The sequence below is a fragment of the Equus asinus genome, chromosome 2 (assembly GCF_041296235.1).
Source record: "Equus asinus isolate D_3611 breed Donkey chromosome 2, EquAss-T2T_v2, whole genome shotgun sequence".
NCBI lineage: Eukaryota > Metazoa > Chordata > Mammalia > Perissodactyla > Equidae > Equus > Equus asinus.
In genome coordinates, this window is record NC_091791.1 from 9,214,239 (window position 1) to 9,236,408 (window position 22,170).

At 45.9% G+C, this 22,170-nt stretch overlaps 1 protein-coding gene across 3 annotated transcripts in view; it reads left to right on the forward strand.

Annotated features, from left to right (window-relative positions):
• CPXM2 (carboxypeptidase X, M14 family member 2) overlaps positions 1–22,170 on the forward strand; it is a 133,616-nt gene that overhangs the window by 83,852 nt on the left and 27,594 nt on the right. For 2 of the 3 annotated variants that reach the window (XM_070481438.1, XM_014867238.3), the window contains 3 exons: positions 5,885–5,969; positions 6,925–7,075; positions 16,548–16,651. In XM_070481438.1, the coding sequence (XP_070337539.1) occupies positions 5,885–5,969; positions 6,925–7,075; positions 16,548–16,651 (340 nt within the window). The remainder of the gene's footprint in view (positions 1–5,884; positions 5,970–6,924; positions 7,076–16,547; positions 16,652–22,170) is intronic. The other variant, XM_014867239.3, reaches the window with a different exon arrangement.

The following is a 22,170-nucleotide window of genomic DNA, read 5'->3' on the forward strand; positions in this document are numbered from 1 at the left end:
TTCTCTACTCATGCTCTTATTGTACATTTACTAAATGTGACAACAGTAGTTTCAAAATGTGCATGTATGTTTATAAATAAAACAGTGACTCAGAAGCAAATGGAACCAAAGCTTTAAAGTGCTGAAAGAAAATGAATGTCAACCCAGAATTCCTAGCAAAATTATTCAGAATTGACTAGGAAATAAAACCATATTCAGACAGTAAAAACTGAAAAAGTTTATTGTAAGCATACTTGGTTTAAAAGAAATTATCAAAGGGAGTTCTTCAAGGAGAAACAAAATAACCGCAGATGGAAATATGGAAATGCAAAACTAAAGGAAGAGTACCGGAAATAACATATAAGTAAGTTGATAGGTATTAACTGTACAAAACAGTAACAGTAATGTCATCTGAAATTTAAGATATATATAGAATTAAAAATCAATTCCAAAATGTGCAAAAGATAAAGAGGTAAATGGGCTTAAAATGTTGTGGGGTTCTAGTATTCTCAAGGAAGTGGTAGAAATTATAATTTGAATAAGACTAGCAACTCAAGGATGCATGTTGTAATCTTTAAGGTAACTAGGAAAAGGATAGTGTGAGTGTGTAGCTGGTTGGTTAATAAAGAGGAAAAGAATAATGAGAATATTTGATTATCAAATAAAATGCAAAAAAAAAAGAGAAAAAAAGGAAAACAAAACAAATGGGTCAAATAGAAAACAGTTGGTTAAGATGGTAGATGTAAATCCAATATAGCAGTAATTACATTACACTTAAATGAACTATGTTCTCCATTAGAAGAATAATATTATCAGACTGTATTTAAGAAAAAGCCCAGAAAACGGAACTGTATGCTAATTTACAAGAGACACACTTTAAATTTAAGGAGATAGAAGGTTAAAAGTAAAAGGATGGAAAGAGATATATCATATAAATCCTAACCAGAACAAAGCAGGATTTGCTAATCTAATATCAGACAAAGTTGACTTTAAGTTAAGAAACATTGATAGAGATAAAGAGGGATATTTTGTAATCATAAAAGAGTCCATCTACCAGTAATATAGCACAGTCTTAAATCTGTATGCACTCAATAACGTAGCTTAATAATATATATGGCAAAGATTGAGAGAACTATAAAGAGAGACAAATTCACAATCCAATTGCTATTCTTTTACACAACTCTTTCTATAACTGATAGAATAAGCAGACAAAAAATCATTAAGGATACAGAAGAACCGAACAACACAATTAATACATTTGATCAAAATTCTGTGTGGAGCATTGCTCACAGCAATTACAGAACTGACATTATTTTCAAGTGCACGTGGAACATGAGCCCAAATTGACCACATGCTGAGCCATAAAAGAAATCTCAACAAATGTCAAGGGAGCGACTTGATTCAAAGTATATTCTCTGTCTGCAATGGAATTAAACTAGAGATAAGTAATAAAAAGATAGCCAGAAAATCTCCAGTACCTGGAAACTTAAACTTATACTCCTAAATAGTCCATGATCACAGAAGTCTCAATGGGAATTAATATTTTGAACTGAATGATAATGAAGATATGACATATCAAAATTATGGCATGGAGCTAAAACAGTGCTCAGAGGGAGCTTTATAACCCTAAATGCATGTGTTAGAAAAGAAGAAAGACTGAAAATCAGTGATCTCAAGAAACCGTACAGAAAGAACAGCAAATTAAACCTGAAGAAGGTGCCAAGAAGAAAATACTAAAGATCAGAGTAGCAATTAATAAAATATTAATTTGAGGCTTAGAAAATTGCTGATATTGATCCATTTTGCTCTATAAAAATGGTAGTTTCATATGGTTCAATCTAGTAGGAAACATAATAGAGAGTAAACAGCACCAAAAATTGATTATTTGAAAGATTAATAAAATTAATAAACTCATGGCTGATCATGAAAAGAGTGAAAAGATCAACTACCAATATCAAGATTGGAAAACATAGGTGAATATCTTTATGATCTTGCAGAAGGCAAAAGTTTATTGAAAAAAGCACAAATGCTGGAAAGTGTAAAGAAAAAAATGGTTAATTGATCTATATAAAGATTAAGAAATTCTCTGCATCTAAAGATACCGTAAAGAGAAGGAAAAGGAGGACACAAACTGGAGAAGATATTAATAATGTATATATTCATCAAAAAAACCTCCTGAGTGTAAATAGGTACAGTTAATTTGAACAACTATTACAACTGAACATCTGTATATCCTATATTTTCTTCTAAAAGCTTTATTGCTTTACCTTTCCCATGTAGATCTGCAGTCCATCTGGAGTTAATTATTGCACGGTGTGAGGTAGGGATCAAAATACATTGTTTTCTTTATGGGCTTCCAATTGACCCAGAACCATCTATATTATTATTTTCCTATTGCACATCAGTGACACATTGCTATAAGTCAGGTTTTTTCCTGTTGGTTTATTTGTTTGCTTATATTTTAATCACATATGAGTTCATTCTTTATCACATAATGAGAGAGTCTGGAGGTCTGCAGCTCCTGGCACTTATTCAGCTGGTTGACTATGCCAGAGCCAACATCAGTAGACATACATTCTTTATACTTGTCTCAGAGTTCTAAGAAAACATCAAGATGTATTGATTTTTCACATTTGTCTTGGGTTTGAGATAGTTGCTACAGGTCCATAGCAGGTCCATGTTCAGAAAATACTGAATAAAGTCTTTCAGCTTCTATCAAACCACTTCCTAATGTTATAGCAGCAGAATGTGCAGCTCCTCTTGTTTGGATTTTTTTTTTTCATATTATAAAACCTTTTAGTTCTTAAAATGCCAGTACATACAAGTTCTGGAGTTACTGCAGGAGCTCCACGCAGATTCTGCAGTGTGTGTGCTGGGCCCCTTACTGCAAGGCATTTGGCTATACTCTACCATAGCTTTTATGTAGATATTTTTCTTCAGATTAAGGAAATTCCTCTTTATTTCTAGTTTAATGAGGTTTTTTCTTTTAAACACAAATGGCTATAGAATTTTTTCAAATGCCTTTTTTGCATCTATCAAAATGATCGTATGATTTTTCTTCTGGGCTCTGTTTATGTGGTGAATTATACTGAGTGGTTACAGTTGTGGCTGAACCACTCGTATTCCTGGAATGAATCCCCATTGATGGTGATGTATGATCCTGTTTACATATTCCTGAATTCAACTTGGTAATATGCAGCCTAGGGTTTTTTGTGTCTATGTTTATGAAAGAAATTTTTCTGTAATTTTGCTTTTTGTATTGTCCTCATGAGATTTTGATATTAAGCTTATGCCAAACTCATAATTGAGAAATGCTTCCCCTTTTCCTTTTTCTGGATTTAAAGGAAAAGGGCCATTTCTCTCTTAAATGTTTGGAAGAACTCAATCAAACTTTCTGCTGCCCTGTCCCCCACCCTGGCCTCCAGGAGTGTCAGCTTCCTTTCGTGTTCTCCAAAGTACCGTGGTCTCTCCTTCCTCCGTCTCTGAGATGTGTATACTCCACTGGGGGATAATGACACTTATCAGATGATTCTAGAAATGAGTATAAAATTACAAATGGAAGTAAACTATGAAAGAAAGGAGCATATGAGAAAAGAAGCTGGCTAGACTGGAGGATTTGGACAGGCTTTCCTGATGAGACTTGAGGTCTAAATAATTTAGAGGCAGACAGGGGACGAGAGAGGAAGAGGAGTCCAGACAGATGGAATGGTATGAACAAGGGCAGGAGAGTATAATTGGTATCAGGAATTGAAAGAAAGAGCACAGAAAACGAGGTAAGCTAGGGTCTTGTAGAACATCATATGGATTTTGGCTCACTACTAGGATAAGAGTGATATTTTAAGTAGCGGGTGACAGGATAATGTTTCATTAGAAAAGTAAGCCTCTGATTGCAGGATAGATTGGACAGCCGTTTAAATGCAGGAGACCAGTTAGTTGGAGGCAGTTGCAATAGTCCTGGCCTGAGAAAATGGGCCGGGGATGTGGCGGTGAGGATGGAGAGTTGCATAGATTCTGGAAAGATGTGGGAGGTAAAATTGACAGACTTTGGTGATGGATTCAATATAGGAGAGGGAGGGAAAGGGGTGCCAAGGATGACTCTGGGATTTTGGCTCCCCAGGGTAGATGGCAGTACCTTTTCTGAGGCAGGGACTCTGTTAGACCCCAGGTTGGTTGGTTTGAAATGTTTGGTTTGGGGCAAGTTAAATTTGATGTCACTGAGACATTAAGAGGGGAGGCGAAATTGGCAGACGGGTATGATGCTGGGCTGCCATGCAGGAGAGCTGAGCCATGTAAACAATTACCATTCAAACCTAAGGAGTGGATTTGTGCCTGTGTGTTTTTTTTAAGTTTGAGAAATTGTTGCTTGGCTTCCATTTCCTTTTCTCTCTCGTTGGAGAACTTATTTTAATTTTTCTTTCTTCCCCTCTCTTATTGTTGGTGTGCTTCTTTTGACTGAGAGGTTTCCTAAACGTGTTGCCTCCATCTCCGTGGGAGATGGCCCTCACCTCTGCAGACTGCCTTGCCGGAAGCCCCTGGGGCATATCAGCTGAAAACAGACGGCAAAATGAACAGCAGTCACAAGTCATTTGGAAATTATTTGAACGTGGGAAACAAGTTGCTATTTTGGGTGAGGATAATTTTCCAGTGCAGAGGACATGAGCTGTTGCTGGGGTGCCTTTCAACAGACGCGCTTAATGTGTCTGCATCTGCAGGCGTGGGCTCAGGCCTGGAACCCTCCAGGAGGACTGTGTGGTGTGATAGATTCCCGCTTTCAGCAGGTGTTCAGACAAAGCTGGTGGGAAGGAGCGAGGAAAAGAGAGAAGGTTCAAAGGGAGAATTTGTTTCCAAGCACGGATGAAAACACCTAAGAATAATTTTCGCGACAATCAGATGAACCAGAATGCATAGACCCAGCTGTTCTTTCTAAACAAACTTAACTAGACAGTATTGATTCAGACTAGAAACTCAGAACCTTATTGGGTTATATGTGGTTCCTGAGTCCATAGAGATTTCACAGTAGGAAAAGAAGGATTCCAAATGTTTCAGCTGGCAGAATGTCCAAAAAGATTAGTAAATGGGTGCTTAGTTCCAGTATTTTAAAAATCAAGAAGAAAGATGCTCAGGAAGACTTTTCTATATTGCTTAACAATTAATGTCCTAAAAAAACTGCAGCAGAGGGGAAAAAAATGTGTTTTCCACATGAAAGTTGTGTTTTTGCCAAGCCTATCAAATTGACCTCCACTCTGGGAAGTCAAATTATGGTGGTTTTACCCTCGGTAATTTCTGTGCAGTAGGACGTGATGACAGGGCTCTGGCTCCGGGCCCAGCTGTCACTGGGTGGTGGCTGGCGGTGGGGGATTGTCTGCGTGGCTCAGACAGCCAAGGAGAAACCCAGCGTCTTGTAGATACTCAAGCTGTTGCTTTTGTGGTTGATGGGAACTAGTCTATTATGGTCCCAAGTGAGTTTTCCAAATGAAATTTCTAGACCCACTTGCACCTTTTACTGAGATTACTTTTCCACATGGAACTCCATTAAGCTACTCCTGTGTGTGATGTAAACATTCAATATAAACAAATATGAGAGTATTTGTATATCTTTGTGTGTGACCAACATTAGTGCTTGTTATGGGCCACGCATTGTCCTAAGTGTTTAAAGGATATTAAACCATTGAATGCTCACATTGATCCTTTAAGCTTGGCACTTTTATGATTTGCATTTTGTGGGTGAATAAACTGTGGCATAGGTGGGTCAGTTACCTGGCCAAGGTCACAGTGAGCAGTGGGGCCACAGTGTGACCCAGTGCTGTCTACCTCTGGCGCCCACTCTCCTTACTGCTATACCTCCACGTGGAAAAGGTAAACCTTTTAAAGTGTGTGGTCCCAATGACATTTTATTTTCTCTTAGGAGTGACTGGGTGACCTCCTATAAGGTCATGGTGAGCAATGACAGCCACACATGGGCCACTGTGAAGAATGGATCTGGAGACATGGTGAGTCTCTTCCCTCTAACCTCGGTGCCTGGCTCTGTGGGGCTCTGCAAAGGGAGGCAATGTGTGCCCGGGCAGTGTCTGCACCTGGAGTTTACTGATTCTGTGGTAACTCAAACCAGCCACAGAGTCTGGTGGGTAATGGCCACCGCTTCCATGCCCTGAAGCTCAAGCGGCCCGTGTTTAGGGCTAATGTAAAATTCAGAGCTGCTGAGCTGCAGTCTCTTCCACAACTCTCAGGTCACCCTGGAAGATCCGCGGCACATGGTGTGTGCTGGGCCCTCACAGCTATTCGGTTACAAAAGCCCCCAACTTTCTTTAATGACCTCGATCTTTCAGCTCTGTGACTCCCTCCAGGTTGGCCCGTTCTGGTTACGTCACTGTCTTCCTCAGGTTCTCAACTGCGTGTTCCTAACATGGTCCCCAGTGTCTCACGCAGTCTGACTGCAGTCTCTGTTTTCAACCTTCTTTCTCATTCTCCTCCCCACCCCCCCACACTCCTGTGTTCGAGTTAAAGTGAGCCAGTTGCTCTTCTTCCTCTGAATCCCATTGCTGGGCTTCTCCATCCATTGCTGTTCCTTTTCTCCAGAATCCCTCCCATCCTTACAGAACTAAATTGTTTGCCTTCAAGGCCAATTCAAATGGTACCTCCTCCCTGAAGCTCTGCCTGGTCGTTTCCTTCTGAAATCCCAGAGCTTTGTGGCTGTCTCTTTGCAATGGCACTAACAGATTTCAGCTCTGATATCTCAGTAGTACCCTCCTCCTCCTCCTGCCTCCCATTGGATGGGGGCTTCCTGAGGGCAGGGGCCAGGCCTGAGTCATTTCTTTTGCCCCCTCAATTCCCAGCATACATTAGGGGTTCCTCAGTAACATCTTGGGGATGAGCGAATTACTGACTCTTATCCCTGGATAGTCAAGCTCTAAAAGATTCTCTTTTGTTCCCCTTGTGCGTAAATAGATATTTGAAGGAAACAGTGAGAAGGAGATCCCTGTTCTCAACGAGCTGCCCGTGCCCGTTGTGGCCCGCTACATTCGCATCAACCCGCAGTCCTGGTTCGAGAACGGAAGCATCTGCATGAGGATGGAGATCCTTGGCTGTCCTTTACCAGGTGAGTTTGCCCTTCTGTTCTTCCTGCAGGGTAGGAGTGCTGGTGGAGAACAGGTGCCTAGCCAAGGCGAATAAAAATAAACCAAGCAATCTTTTACTCATGTAAAAAAAAAAATACCATGTCTATTGTAGAACATTTAGAAAACATAGGTGAGAAGAAAAGAAAATAAATAAAAATCTCCCATAATCCCACCCAGAAACACTGTGAACATTTGGGCTATCGAGTAACATGCCAAGTGTGGTTTTGCCTACTGGGATTTTCCAGTGATGCAGATTTCAAGGTTGAAAATTCACCCAACACTGCCACTGAGAGTGAGCAAAGAAATTACATGAAAATTTTTTGGTGACACATTTAATTGTCCTTGAGTGCTCCCACTACAGTGGGTAGAGGAAGGGGTAGAAGCTAATTTTAAACTTGACCATTTACATAGTCTCTTCCTGTTTAAGTCGCTTCACTTGGATGCCTGTGTCTTTGGGTAAATGCCTGTTTCTGTAGGCTGTATTCTCCTTGCCCTGTTTTCACTGGATGGTATCTGGGGGTGACCTCAGGGTGGCAGGAAGCAGGGGACTTGAATTCACATGTGCCGTGTGGATCCTTGCTGGAACCTGACAGGCTGGTGTCATCCTGCTCATGGTTGGCTCTGTCTGGCCTTTCAGAGCCTATGCATTTGTGCTCATATGGAGCCTATAATAGGCGGCAACCTCTTCATCCTGACCAGACATCTCCAGGGAAAGAAGCTGGCCCCTAGAACATTCCTAAAGCCCTCCATTAGGGCCTGTAGGAGCTTCCACATTCCTGTCCACCCAGACTCGGGCCATAGGGAGCAAGGAGTGCAGCCTTGGGCTCCTCTATCTCGTACCTTCTCTTCCAGTGAGACCTTACTATTCTAGGCTAGCGTGAGATTCAGGCCTCTCTACTGCTGCCCATGGAAGGGTACCAGCAGCTCTGAAGTTCTCAGGTGTTGCTGTCTCCATCATGCTATTTCTGTAGCCATATCACCCCCCACCATGAGTTTACCTTTACTTTGTTTTCGAAATACATTTAATGTCATTTATTGCTTTCCTCTCGATCCCATCTATGATCTTGCTTTGCCACCTGTGAGCTTTTAAAACACTCTGTATTGGTGAGAAAGATGAGTCTATCTACCTACCTACTTCCCCTCACACTAGACAGAGTCTTTGTGATATATTTGGACTTACTACATTGCAAAACTTTTTTCATGTCATTTAAAAACTATTAGAGACCATCTGTCTTATGGATGGCTTTATCCTAGTCCGTGGACAAAACCCCATGTTTTTAATTTGCCCGTTATAGTTGGAAATTCTGTGGTTTCCAATATTTTGATTCTATAAAGAACCCCACAATGAGCATCTTTGTTTCTACGTCATTGTGCGTGTCTATGATTGTTGCTGAAATTATAGGATTATTGCTTAAATTACATTGTGATAGATGGGATTGCTGCTGTAAAAGCTGTGTGCGTTTTCAAGGCTGACCCAGAGGGAGTGTTGAAGGCCTGCCTGATTTTGGATCTGGGCCTCCTTTTGTGGCTGGGGAGTCCTGGAATTGCAATCACGGGCCCCGCCCGCTGCCGTCCAAGGCCCGCTGGGCCTTCCTGAGCACAGTGGTCTGTAGGCGCAGACGCAGGCGGGCCTCTGAAGCGAGGCCCCCTTTGTGCCGGGCCAGGAGGCTCGCTCTCCCGTGTCACCTAGCTCAGCCTCCATCTGCTTGTTTTAAAGACTGGGGTCATGGTTTCTCTCTGCGGGCAGGAATTCATCTGTTGTTGGTAAAGGGCAAAGGGCAGCCTGTGAGTGTCTCATGAAATAAATATTTCCCTGTGAAGTTATTCTTGGTGTGTCTGTGTTTGAAGATAGGTCCTGGAGGCAATTTAAACACTCACAAAGGCAGAGTTATGTTGTGAAATCTGGGTGGGTTTCAAGTATGGGCTAGGAATGGTTCTATTTTCCAACCCCAAATATTTAATAGGGTCGTTTTTCTTCTAGAAGTTACTTAGCAGTCTGCCCAGAAGGGAGGTGGTCTTTATGCATGCCACCTGTTGGTGGTCACATCTGAGGGCTTGGGGCGACCCAGGGGCCTCCAAGTCCATGTGGGTATCAGTGAACCTTACTCCTTGAGCCATTGTCAGCACAATTCCTTTGTGCAAGTTGAGGCCAAAGGCAGAGATGACTCAATCAACTCAGCTTCTCAAACCCAACGTGACCTTGTGGTCTCCCTTGTGGTCTGAGTGCAGCTGCCCAGCCTGTCCTTCCCGGAACTCTTGTTTATGAAAAATTCGTTTACCTTCACTTCTGCCTCTCTTTGTTCTGTCCTTCTGTCTTCCTGTGAACTCTCGGGTGGGGGCAGAGGGAGGTGGTGATTCTTTTTAAGACTTCATGAATAATGTCTCCAGAAAGTTTTGAACTGGGAAATGAGTTACCCTAGGTCATGGTTATTAGTAGGATTTTTAAACCTCAAAAGTAATAGAAAATGGGGAGGGTTGTTTAACGGTTATAGAGTTTCAGTTTTGCAAGATGAAGAAGTGCTAGAGAGCTATTTCACAACAATGTGAATATACTTAATACTACTCAACTATACGCTCAATAATGGTTAAGATGGTGAATTTTATGTTATGCGTGTTTTACCACAATTAAAAATTTTAAAATTCAAAAAATTATCTTATTACTGTTTATTTTTTAAAAGGAAAAGAACGTCCTCTTCTCCAAATTTGAATGGACTTGTCCATTTTGGACTAAAGATTATACTTACCAGAAGCTGGGGAGAGCCTTAAGATAACCGTTTAATCAAGAAGGATGCAGGTTAGGACACAGGCCGCCGCCTTCAAGATCACAGCGTGGGTGGTCTTCAGGAGTTTCACTGTTGCAGACAACCCTGCAATGTGTGCTGCCTGGTTCTGGAAGGGCCCCAGGAACTCTGCATGGGATTTCCCCACAGGGTGACAGGGCTGTGTCCAGGTCTTGGGAAATGACCTTTGGGGTGGGGGATGGCGATGCTTGAGCCCCGATGTTGCTCAGAGCTTCTGTTAATGAACATGCGACTTTGACCTAGACATTGTGAAGCCCAAATATGATCAGTTTAGAGCACCAGCGAGTGGTGAGTGAAGAACAGATGTCATTTTCCCCACTTTCCCTCCTTCTTTCTTTTACTTCCCTTGGTTTGACCATTTGGTTCTGTGGATGACTCATTTCTAAGGCCACCAGACCCCACGGACGGTGGGTGGATGAGAGAGAAGACGTTTCATTTCTTCTCATCCTGGTTTTGTCTTGTCCTCTCTGCATAGGGTGCAGGCCACCCAGCTCCTCTTGTGACTTGCTGATGGAGCTGAACTTCTACTTTTCCAGAAACCAGAAACCAGCCCACCTCTCCAGTCTCCCCTTGTGCAGGGGGCTCTGAGATTTGAGGATGAGAGGGCAGGTCACGCGGGGAACGACAGATTTCTCTCCCATCTCATCTCAAACTCCTTTCCTGGGTTTGGCTACACGGCAGGAAGCCCACCACTGTACAGAAGTAGCTCGGTTCAGAAAGGTGGGTGGTTCTGTCCCGGTGGGCCTTTGTACAGGGCGTGCCGTGACTGACTGCGCTGGGTAGAACAGTGCCCCCCAAATTCATGTGCACACGCAACCTCAGAATGCGACCTTATTTGGAAATATGCTCCTTGCATATGTGATTAGTTAAGATGAGATCACCCTGGTTTAGGGTGGGCCCTAAATCCAGTGACTGGTGTCCTTAAGAAAAGAGAAAACAGAGACACCAAGACACACAGGGAGAAGGCTGTGTGCCGACAGAGGCAGAGATTAGAGTGATGCGGCCACAAGCCCAGGTGGCCGGTAACCACCAGAAACTGGCAGAGGCATGGCAGGATCCTCCCCGGCAGCCTTCAGAGGGAACCTGGCCTGCTGACGCCTTGCTCTCAGACTCCATCCTTCGGAGCTGTGAGAGAATGCATTTCTGCTGTTTGAAGCCACTACTTTGTGGTACTTTGTTATGGCAGCCCTGGGAAACTTGTACACTAACCGACCCAAAGGTGGCACAGTTCCGTGATTAGCCTCAATCCTGACCACGTGTTTTTCCTCCATCCTACCCTCCATTCTGCCATGGTTCTAGGATGATAGCATTGTGGCATAAAGTGGGCCCCTTTCGGAGGTCCCCGGGGCCCTAGAAAGTGTTATTTTTTCATAACCAGCCCTTCTTAAATAACTTGGTTGGAATGTCTGTCTATCTGTTCGTTCATTCATCACTCATTCATATATCAAGCGCTTTCAGAGCACCTGTTCTGAGGCAGGGCCCAAGGATTCTGAGATAAGATGGACACAGCTGATGTTCCCAGAGCTCTCCCAGTGTAGCGAGAGTGACATGTGGGGCATCTTTGCCCCGTGAATCCCTCTGAGTTCAGGGGGATGCAGCCTTGGTGGCTACAGCCTGTCCCCTCTGTGACGGAAAGCAGCTCACCCTTACTGAGTTTAAATAAACGTGTGATTTCTCTTCTTGGTCCAGTTGCCCGATGTTGATTATCTTGGGAAACTGTTAAAACAGCAACACTCTTGAAAACTGTCTTTCCTGACAGTTTCTTCTGTCAGTCAGGCTGCAAATTGGCCCTGGGGCTCTCTGGAGAGGTAGCATCTGCCAGGAAGTCAGAGGGTTTTCTGGACTTCTGCAAGCAGCAGAGGGAAGACGTCAGGCAGTAACAGGCATATAACTTCTTTTATATGAAGTGAGGGCGTAAGGACCGATGGCCTGCTCCCACAGAGAACTGTGGGTTTAATGCTTTCACCAGGAGTAATGAGTTAGGATCAAAGTGGGCTCTGCCTGGGGCCCACTTCTCCTCCGTTCCTCTTGGAATGACCCTGTTATAAGAGCAATCAGACGGGGCCTAGGCAAAGGTGACTTCTTTTCATCAGGGAGCCAGCTCTTTGCAGAAGGGGTTTGGTGCTCAGTTTGCATATAGTACCAGGTCATCTGTGCTCAGGGTCTGTGCCGAGGGTGTTTGGGCTTAGGGAGGTCACAGGCCATAGTGGCGGGCATTTCCTTGGGTGAGAGACTGGACTTGTGGCAGGTAAAGAAGATCTGCCATGACTGTGTGCTTCTGGTGTCTTCCTTAGTCCTCAGAGAACATTTCAAGGCTGGCGTCTTTTTTTTTTTGGTGAGGAAGACTATCCCTGAGCTAACATCTGTGCCAATCTTCCACTATATTTTGTATGCGAGATGCCACCACAGCATGGCTTGATGAACAGTGTAGGGCCACGCCTGGGATCTGAACCTGTGAACCCTGGCCGCCGAAGCAGAATGTGCGAATTTAACCACTATGCCACCGGGCTGGTCCCAATACTTTTTGTTTTAATTGAAGTGAGATGCCCATAACATACAACTGATCATTTTCATGCATATAGTTCAGTGGTATTGAGTGTATTCACAAGGTTGTGCAAGTACCAGCTTTGTCTAGTTTCAGAACTTGGTCATTGTCCCATGAAAATGCCCTGTGCCCATTGAGTAATCGTTTCCTGATCCGACTCTGCCATCCCAGGGAACCTCTAATCTGCTCTGTCTCTGTGGCTTTGCCTCTTCTGGGTAAAGCATTTCAAAGGAGTCATGAGTCCAGCGATTCTTGATTACAGGCGAGCCGCCTCTCCAACAAAGGAAGGCTTTCTTCTCCCGGCTGAGCACCTGCTCCTTTCACGCAAGATCCCAGCCCCAAAGCAGCAAACAGCAAAGCAGAACAGTCCAAGAAGCTCGGGATTTCCAGTAATAGGGTTTGGTCTGGGATTATTACTGTTCTTATAAACACAGCCCTGCGTGGTGATCTGGTGCCTGATTTGGGATGGGCGTGGAGAGCGTCCACAGCAGGGACTAGGCGGGATGGGCAGGGCGTGTAGCGTATTCCTAGGGCTTCCTAACAAAGGACCTAAAGCTGGGTGGCTTAGAATAAAAGAAAGTCATCATCTCACGATTCTGGAGGCCAGAGATCTGAGATCAAGGTGTTAACAGGGCTGGTTCCTTCCGAGGGCTGCGAGGGAGAAGCTGTTCCGTGCCTCTCCCCGGCTTCCGGTGGTTCGCCGGCAGTTTTTGACGTTCCTTGGCTTGTAGATGCCTCACCCCGATCTCTGCCTTCGTCTTCACACGGCCTTCTCCCTGCGGGCTTATCTCTGTGTTCACATGTCCCCTTTTTTAGACACCAGTCATAATGAAATAGGGCCCGCTCCCATGATCTCATTTTACTGTGATTCCCTCTGTAAAAACCCTCTCCAAATAAGGTCACATTCTGAGGTGCTGGGGCTTAGGACTCCAGGATATCTTTTTTTGGCGGGAAATGATTGAACCCAAAACAGACATAATCAGTAGACCAGCTCGAGCAAAGCGGGGCTGTGAGTAGTGGAATAAGGGAAGCACGGTGGGGAGGGTGGTTTAAAGTCTCCATGTGCCCTGCCTGCAGTTTGTCTATCCCTGGAGGCGAGGTGTTCCAGAAGGAATCAGCTGGTTTTTAGAACCTAGGGCGTATAAAACCAACCACATGGAGGAAGCAGGAGACTGGTTCTCCAAAGCTCCGTCTGTGAGGATACAGGCCTTGCAGACTGAACCAGTCAGGACTTCTGTTTGACGTGTCAGAAGTCCTACTCAAAGTAGCTAAGGTGGGGAAAATTTTGGCTTACGCAAGTGAAAATTCCAGGGGTAGATCTGACTGTGGCTTCAGGCAAGGAGGGTTCTACTCTCTGAGAGCCTTCCTGGCGCAGTCAGGGTCCCCCACTCCCATTTCACAGACAGGGAGGTTGGCCATTACTGGACTCGGCCTCCCGTCTGAGTGACTCCTGCAGAGGGAGGCGTCCCTCCTGTAGCTCTGCGAGGAGAGCCGTCTGATTGGCCCCGCTTGAGTGCTGGGATCATCTCTGAGCCAGTGACGGTGGCCAGAGGACCGAGTGTTTTAATTGGCTGGAGCTGGGTCACATGCCCATACCTGTGAGTGTTGGGCAAAGCAACTCCATCAGAACCATCTGGAATAGATTCCCCATGGGAGAATGGGATTCTTTTGTCCACAGAAGGAAGAAGGAGCAGGGAGTTTGGCTGACAAGTCGGCTGTGTCTAGACTTGGCCCCAGGAGGGCTGGGCTCGCATCTCAGGCATCTCTTTACCTACAGTTTGGGCTCCTAATAGGTTCGCAGTAAAACTTTACTCAATCAGAACAAGTGGACAAGTGGAAATGTATTTGCTCAAAATGTGTGAGACTGAAAGTTGTGAAAAATACCCGTGTTTTTGAGACAGATCTGGAACTTGTACCCATATCCTTAGGCAGACTGACTCGTCTTTAGGAAGGGGGAAGGTTGCCAGACACGGAGCTCTTTTGTACCTCGAGTTCTGAGTTTTTCTTCAGTCCTTTATAAGAGCCTTGAAGACCTAACTTGTGTTGGAGACAAAGGGGGCTTCAGAGAGTTTTGGAAGGAGGCCCCTGGGACTTGGGGGTGGAGAATAGCAATTGGAAAACAGCGTGTGGGTAAGTTAAGTGTAAATTAATGTGAAAAATATCCTTTACCTCGGATGTGAAACATACGGGTTTGGAAATCTCAGCTAAGGTGCTTGCTGAGGGCGTGGTCAGCCTGCTCTCCCGAAAGGAAAGAGCCAGAAAAGTAACTGGGGGCCTCGGCTAACCCTGAACTGCTTGTCTTTCTTCCCTGGACAGAATGCGTTTGGCCCTCCCGCAGTATTTCCCTCCACAACAGAGATTTGTTTCTGATCGTGTTACTGGCAAACCCTTGTGAATGTTGAAAACTGTCTTTTCGGTGTTTGGGTCCATATGTGATTTTCAACTCGTTGCCTGTGGCCTTGGTTCTCAAGGGTGAGGTCCATCTGTTAGTGAACCTGGCAGGTTCCTGACGTGACCTCTGGCTGTGGGGACACAGACACACAGCTAGTTCAGCTGACTGCAGGTGTGGGTGACACGCACGGAATACCTCGTCCCTGCCGGCAGTGTGCTCAGTACTTTAGCACGGTGCTTCTCAGACTTCCAAGCCTACGGAGTCAGCTAGGATTTTCTTAAAATATGGACTCTGATTGTGCTGTAGGTGTGGGCTGGGTCTACCAAGCAGCCCAAGTGCTGGTCTGTGGACCACTTTTGGTGGCAGGAATCAGGACTTGCTTCTCCTGATGCCCCTGGGAACATCGCTCGCCACCGCCACTGCCTCCAGAATTGCCCTTTGAGCCACTTGGACCAAACCGACAGCTGACCTTGCTTACGTGGTTGCTGGGTTAGGAGACAGAGCTGTCTAACGCGCCCTGTCCTCTCTGCGTTGGCGGGAGAGCTGATCTGGCCAGGACTTCTGGCCGCGTCCTTCAGGTGGAGATGGTGAGGCTGGCTGAGGGTCTGACGGCCTTGCTGCTTTTGTCAGGTCAGGAGACAGACCTCAGGGCCCACTGAGCGGTCCCTTCCCCCTTTTCCTACTTCTTGCTCTTCCTCCTCCCAGTCTTCTCCTTTCCTCTGAGTGTTCTCTGTTTCTGTAATTGTACAAACAATACAGGCTGATGGGAATTAAAGAAAAAAAAGGTCAATTAATATGGAAGAGAATCAAGTCAAGAGCAGACCTCTCCTACTGGACCCCTGAAAACCTGTCCCCAGAGGTCACCACTGTTAACACATCCTGACTATGCCTATTAGGATGCTCCAGCTCCCACAACAGAAACCCTAGCTCCCACTGGCTTAATGGTTTGGGGAATTCTTCATCTCCTGTGTTTGGAAGTCCCAAGGGAGGTTGGTTGGGATCCAGGGTTGGTTCGCTTAGTAGCTCCTGATGCTGTGGGGGTTCTCTCTGTCCTCTACTCTGGAGACGTTCTCGCCCACTCCTCCTCTCGGCCATTAAAGTCCTCCCCTTCAGTCTAGGCCAGTAGGAGTGCAGAGGGTACTGTGCTCTGGTTGGCTTAGACCAGTCCTGTTGGACCCTTGGAGCTAGGGACACGAGGTCAGCTTCCTAGAAGTAGAGAAAAGGGGATTCCCAGACACAAGGTTTCTGTTAGGAAGGATAAAAGGGGACTGAATGCTGGGTAAGCAACTGATAGTGTCCACCACACTTCCAGAAATTTCCATTTATGCATGCAGTTGTGATATTCATTCATTCATGTAGTGCTGGCAGTTTGCCAAGCACATAGATTTTTTTTTCCCAACTAATACAAACAAGTGAGGGAAGTACCAGTATTTTTCCTGTTTGTGGGTGAAGAAACTGAGACAAAGACTGTTTGGTGAGCTATCCAAGGTCACACAGCACATAAGTAGGAGAGTGGATATTTGAATCCAGCCATTCTGGGTCCAGCCCTGTGCTCACCACTGGGTAGTTCTGACTCCTAAGATGCTTCTCGAAAGTTGGCTCTCCCACCTCTGTGCAAATGTTAGAAGCTGGAGATTGGGCCCTGTTCCCGCGTGAATCAGGTACTTAAGAGAGCCGCCACAAGTCATAGAATGATGTGTGTGAATTCAAAACAGTGTTTCTGTCCCTAGATCCAAATAATTACTATCACCGACGGAACGAAATGACCACGACCGATGACCTGGATTTTAAGCACCACAACTACAAGGAAATGCGCCAGGTGAGATCCAGGTTTGTCCAAGAGCCATGAATCACGTGCCCTGAAGCCCGCGGTTGTTTCTTTTCAGAAATTAGGATGGTGTGTTCAGGACAGAGTCAGAATGATCACCTGGGTTTGCCAAAGCCACACGAAATGCCTGTGGTTTCAGGGTGAGATGCCTCGTCGAGGTTCGCGTGACCTGAGGAGGCTCCCTCGCCAGCAAATGGTTAACACAGAGTGCGAACCCAGACTTCTCTGATTTCACACTCTAGTTCTCAGGAATCACTGTGTGTGTGAGTGATATCCCTGATTTCAGCGTGTTAGTCACGTGCAGAGTCGAAGAAAAAAGATCTAGAATGATACTGATAATAGTAACAGCAGGAGCCCTCACAGAGGACCTACATTAATTTACCTATGTGAGCAATTCACCTGCACTGATGTGGTCAGTCCTCCTAACCACCTGGGAGCGCGGGGACTGTTGTTACCCTTGTCTTCCTGATGGGGAAACCGAGTCACCCACGGAATATGTAATGCTGCCTCTTGGTATTCAGATTCTCTGATTCTCGATTTTGGTTGCATATTAAAATCACCTGGGGAAATTTGGAAGAAACACCAGTACTTGAAGCCCACCTCAGGACAGTTACAGCAGAGTCCCTAGAAGGGCCTGGGGTCTAAAGTTTTAAAAGCTGTCCTTGGGATTCTAATGCACAGCCAGGCTTCAGAACCGTGGTCGGGACCTTTATAGCTGTTAGTACTTTGGTGCTGTTAGGAGGAAAAGACAATCCCAGGTGAGATCGTCCCCAGACTGAATTAGAGAAACTAAGCCATCCTGAGCTGTTGACAGTATTTGCATCCTGGCTGCGGAAGGGAGAAAGGAGCAAACATTTATTAGGACAAGCTGGAAGAGCAGTCCTGGTGCTGACTGCCTGTGAAACCCTGTCCCAGGGGGTGCTGGGGAGACAGGGAGGTGCTGGCAAATGAGAAATCCTTAGAAATCTGAGAATCTGTTTGTAGAGACAGAACAGAGAAAGGTCCTCATGAATACTTTCACAGAACAAGGATTCTTCAGGGCCAAATTAACGTGGTCGAAGCAAGGGCTCCAAGGTGCCGAGGGAAGGAACCAGCGGCCAGTGCACCTGCAGGAGGTGGATGTTCCTGAGGTCGGTGCCCTTAGGCTGAGCCGAGGGGGCTCTCTGCCTCACCCGCGGAGTCAACAAACCTGGCTTGTCTCCATGTCATTTAATTTGAGATACTCACTCACAGCTTCCAGACACCTGTCAGCACAGACTTGGAGGTGGGACGTGCTAAAGAAATTGCCTTGCTGTCTTGCTCTTCAGAAATCGGGATAATGAGTTTGGACGTGAGGTCGTGAATCATCCCCGCTGCTCCACGTTCTCGGGTGCTTATATGGCTCTGCTCACTCTTGCATTTTACGGAGCGCTTGTGTATTAGCTCAGCTTTGCTCACTGAACATCTTTCCGAGCCCAGAAATGAGACAAAAATCAGCTCAGTTGGTGTGGTTAATGTCAAAAGCAATAAATCTAAATGCATTTAAAATGAGCTAACTGCACAGGGAGTTTGGGTGTCTGGTGTCTTTAAATAGTTGTCCCGCATGGAGTTCTTCTCATATAAGGAGAGCTGGTGGAGTGTGCTTCATTCCCTGAGGAACTCTGGTCATCGTCACTGGGTAGACGTCAGAGCTAAGAGGAGCCTTGGAATGGTCAAGGCAGCCCCTGCAGGTGCTGCTGGGTGACCCCTCCGAGGTTCCAAGGCCCCCCAGCACTCAACAGGGAGCTGCCCGGGGGAGCATCTGTCAATCGTGAAGAGTGTTCAAGCCGGAAGTGATTTGCCGCCTGAATTCCTGGCTCCTGGGGATGGGAAAGAAGCCAGCACTTTTAGCACTTCCCCGTATGGAGTCTGCTAGGTTACTGTAGAAATCTTCCTACTTCAGGAAAAAACAAATGTTAGTTTATCCTAGAGTTGAAAGAGACATTTACAACAAACAAACAAAAAAGAGAAACAGCAGCAGGAGCAGGAAGAGAGAAGAGAAAATAGAAGCCCTGATTGCTTTGGAAGGGGAAATGCGAGTGACTCTTGTGCGCGGGAAATATTTCTAGAGCAGTGATTTACTGTTCTGCCTGCCGGGGAGCCCCAGGAGGCTGGGATAGGGAAGGGAGGAGGGGAAGAAGGAGAAAATTGCACAAACATTGATATTAGAAGGCAGAGTGGGTTAATTATTCCCAGAGTGCTGAAGGCCTTTGAGCGTGTGTCACGATTTGTAATTGCTTAGTCACCTGTTTGCCATGTGGACAGTACGTCCCCTTCATCTGGCACCATGAGGGCAGAGGCTCTGTCGTTTTATTGTAAATCCATAATGTGTGCTGGATAAGTATGTACATTTGAGGTCATTACAGGGGGGAGATTTGGGGAGAAGGAGGGAAAGGGACCGGCCTGGTTGGCCGTGGTTGGGAACGGCTTTAGTTGAGATGGGTTGGCTATCATTCAGGACCTGTGGCCAGCCCTGGGCACAGAGACGGAAGGAAGGGCACTCTGAGCATCAAGGACAGCAACAGCAAGGGTGTGGAGGTAGCACAGAGCATGTTTCTTGAACAGTTGGCAGTCTGCTGGGAGAGGAGGCTGCCTGAGTGCTGGGAGGGGCTTTTGTACTGAATCTGAGAATCAGAGGAGGGTTTCTGGGAGCAGAGCTCAGGCAGATCAATCTGGAAGTTGTGTGGAGGGTAGACTGGTGAGCAGTCCCTGGGAGAGACCAGCAGGGCCTGAAGAAGGATGAGGGGAGAGGCATTCTGAGGTGGATTGATTAGTCCCAGGTCACCAATTGGAGTGAGCTGGGGAGAGAAAGGGGTCTGACATGCTTCCAGAGTGGTGGGGTACCATCCACAAAGGGAGGAAAAGAAGTGATTTGGAGGAAAAGGTGAATAATTTGCCTTTGGTGTTGGGCATGGTGTTGTCAGGTCCCAAATGCCCAGGAAGTTCTGGCTGGTTGGCTCATAAGTGGAGTGTGATGTAGTAGGAAGAAGTGGAAACATGGATTGGACAGCAGCCAGCTGGTGGAATTGGTTTCCATGGCAACATAGGAGGGTCTGGGGCATCAGGCTGTGTGGGGCAGTGGCTGAGCCCGCCACCTGCTTCATGCTCAGCCTGACCCTGGGTGTAGGCAATGGTGGCAGAAAGCCAGGGCAGGGCAGCAAGCCTGCAGATCCAGACAAGCCCAACTCCTCACCCATGGGAGCTTCCTTCCAGGATTCCCTGCCTCTGCCCTCCCTCTAGATTTCCTTTTCCATTTGATCAGATGCAGTGTCTGTTTCCCAGGTAAGTGAATAAAGATGGACTTTTTCTCTTTTCTTTCTTTTTTTTAGCCTTTTAATTCATTGGACAAACTATTGTGTCAACATCAAATGCAAACCAAAAGTTTAAAACTTAATCCTCCATGAACCCACTACCCTCAAAACCCAGCGATTTTCATTTTTCCCTATTTCTATCCAGTGTTTGAATTTCTATGTTCAGAGATTTCATATGATTTTGTTCAGAAGATGGTTACAACTTTGCCCTGCTTTTTTCAGTTAATATCGGGTCATTAGCCATCTTACATGCTGTCTTCATAATTGTAATTGTAACGCTGCAGAATGTTCCAGTGAGTGGATGCATCATGGTTTTCTCAGCTATCTTCCTGCTGTGGAGCATTTGGACAGCTCCCAACTTTTAATGAATACCAAGAAAGTCTGAAACACGCTATGGCGAGTGTCATCATGCATACAATTTTAGCAACCTCTATGAAAAAGTTACTCTGATATATTGCTAGAAACTGAATTACTAGAAAGGGGGGCTTTTCCTTCTATTTCCTTCGGGAGAGGAGAGAAGCAACAGAGCCTAGAATTCTAGGAAATAAACAAAGATGGCAGTTTATTCCCCTCTCAGAGATGAGGAAACAGTCTTGACGTCACTAAGAGTCTTGCAAACCCAGGTACGCTCTAAGGTGATATTTCTCAACTTTTTCCACTATTGCCATCCCAAGGAGCCATTTAGACGTTTTTGTTAATTACCCTCCCCCCATTATATTAAATATTAAGGAGTAAGATTTTGTCAGATAGGGCTGAGCTTTGGAGAGCCACGAAGCATTGCAATATCTAAGACTTTTAGCCCCCAGAGACCCAACTTTCATCTGCTTGCGGGTGATATCACCCCTGTGAGATTGCATGCTCTAAGACCATGAAGAAAATTCTATTCCTTACTCTCACTTTAACCTTCAAGACACAAATGTTTACCCCGAAGGCCCAAACTCCAAAAAAAATCTTTGACTCTTTTCAGGTATGAACAAGGTGGATCACCACCCAGGTCTCTGCTGGTGCTGGTGGCCACTGGGGAAACCTTCCTGGCATTTCAGAGGGCCACCGTGCAGAGAGGATTGCAAAGAACCTGCATAAAGGAGATTCTTTAAGTGCCCTTGTTCTCAATCTTATGTGTGGAAAAGATGCTTGTGATACCTCCACAGAGGAAGGAAAATGTGGTTGGTCTGAAAACACCACAATGGTGGGTAGTTTAAGGAGGTGACTGATGACTCACATCTGAGGGTCAGCCCACACTGAGAGACTGTGTCCATGACTAAGGTGCATCCAAGGGAAGATGCTGTTTGTCTTTTTCCAGCGTCAAGGTCATGATCTCTAGCATAGGTGGCACACTCCTCCGGCAGGTAATTGAAAGGGAGAGGCGGGTAGGCATTAAATGACAGCCAGGTTCTGTGCCGAATGCTTGCCTCCATTGCCTAGTTAAGGATGAGTCAACTGGCTCTGTGTCTGCCAAACTAGTCATTGATGTGAACGGAAGACGATGGGTCACCTGCTGATCAGGATTTGCTGAGGTCGATGCTGGTGGCTGAGCATGACTGTGTGGTCAACAGGAGCTGGTACCCGGGCCCCAAATCAGATGGCGAGTGTGCTGTGGCCACCTTTCAGAACAGTCACAGTGTGCAGCAGACAAAATGGACCACGGAGATGTGCTGGTTTTCATCGCTTTGCTGTGCTTTCATGGACTGGCAAAAGCCCTAAGGGTCTGAAGCCTTGGCTCCACCGGGTACCAGCTGGCTGACCCTGGGCAGATCAGTCAGTGTCTCTCTGAGCCTCAGTCTCCATATCTGGAGAATGGGGACAATCACCTCTGCCTTATCTCCTTCACCTGGTGATCGTGACAGTGAAATTCAGTAGAGAAATACAACGCATTGTTACTGCAGTGGTTAACGTTGTTAGTGACATGATTACTGCATCTCTTGTTAAAACGTGGTGGTGCTCAGATGTGGCTCCACTTCAGTCCTGCACCATATGTCGCTGGTGGTGATGGAGGTGGAAGCTCCGTTTCCCTGCACGTCGTCTCTCTGCTTAGGGTGGGTTTCTGCTTTTGCCCTCTTGGGAAGAGTCAGCTTTATCTTCCTCTCACCACTTACTGTAACGCAAAGCGGGTTATCATAAAGTGGAGCACATCTTCCGCAAGGAGCAGTGAGGGAATTTGACCCTGAATCCCTGACAGAG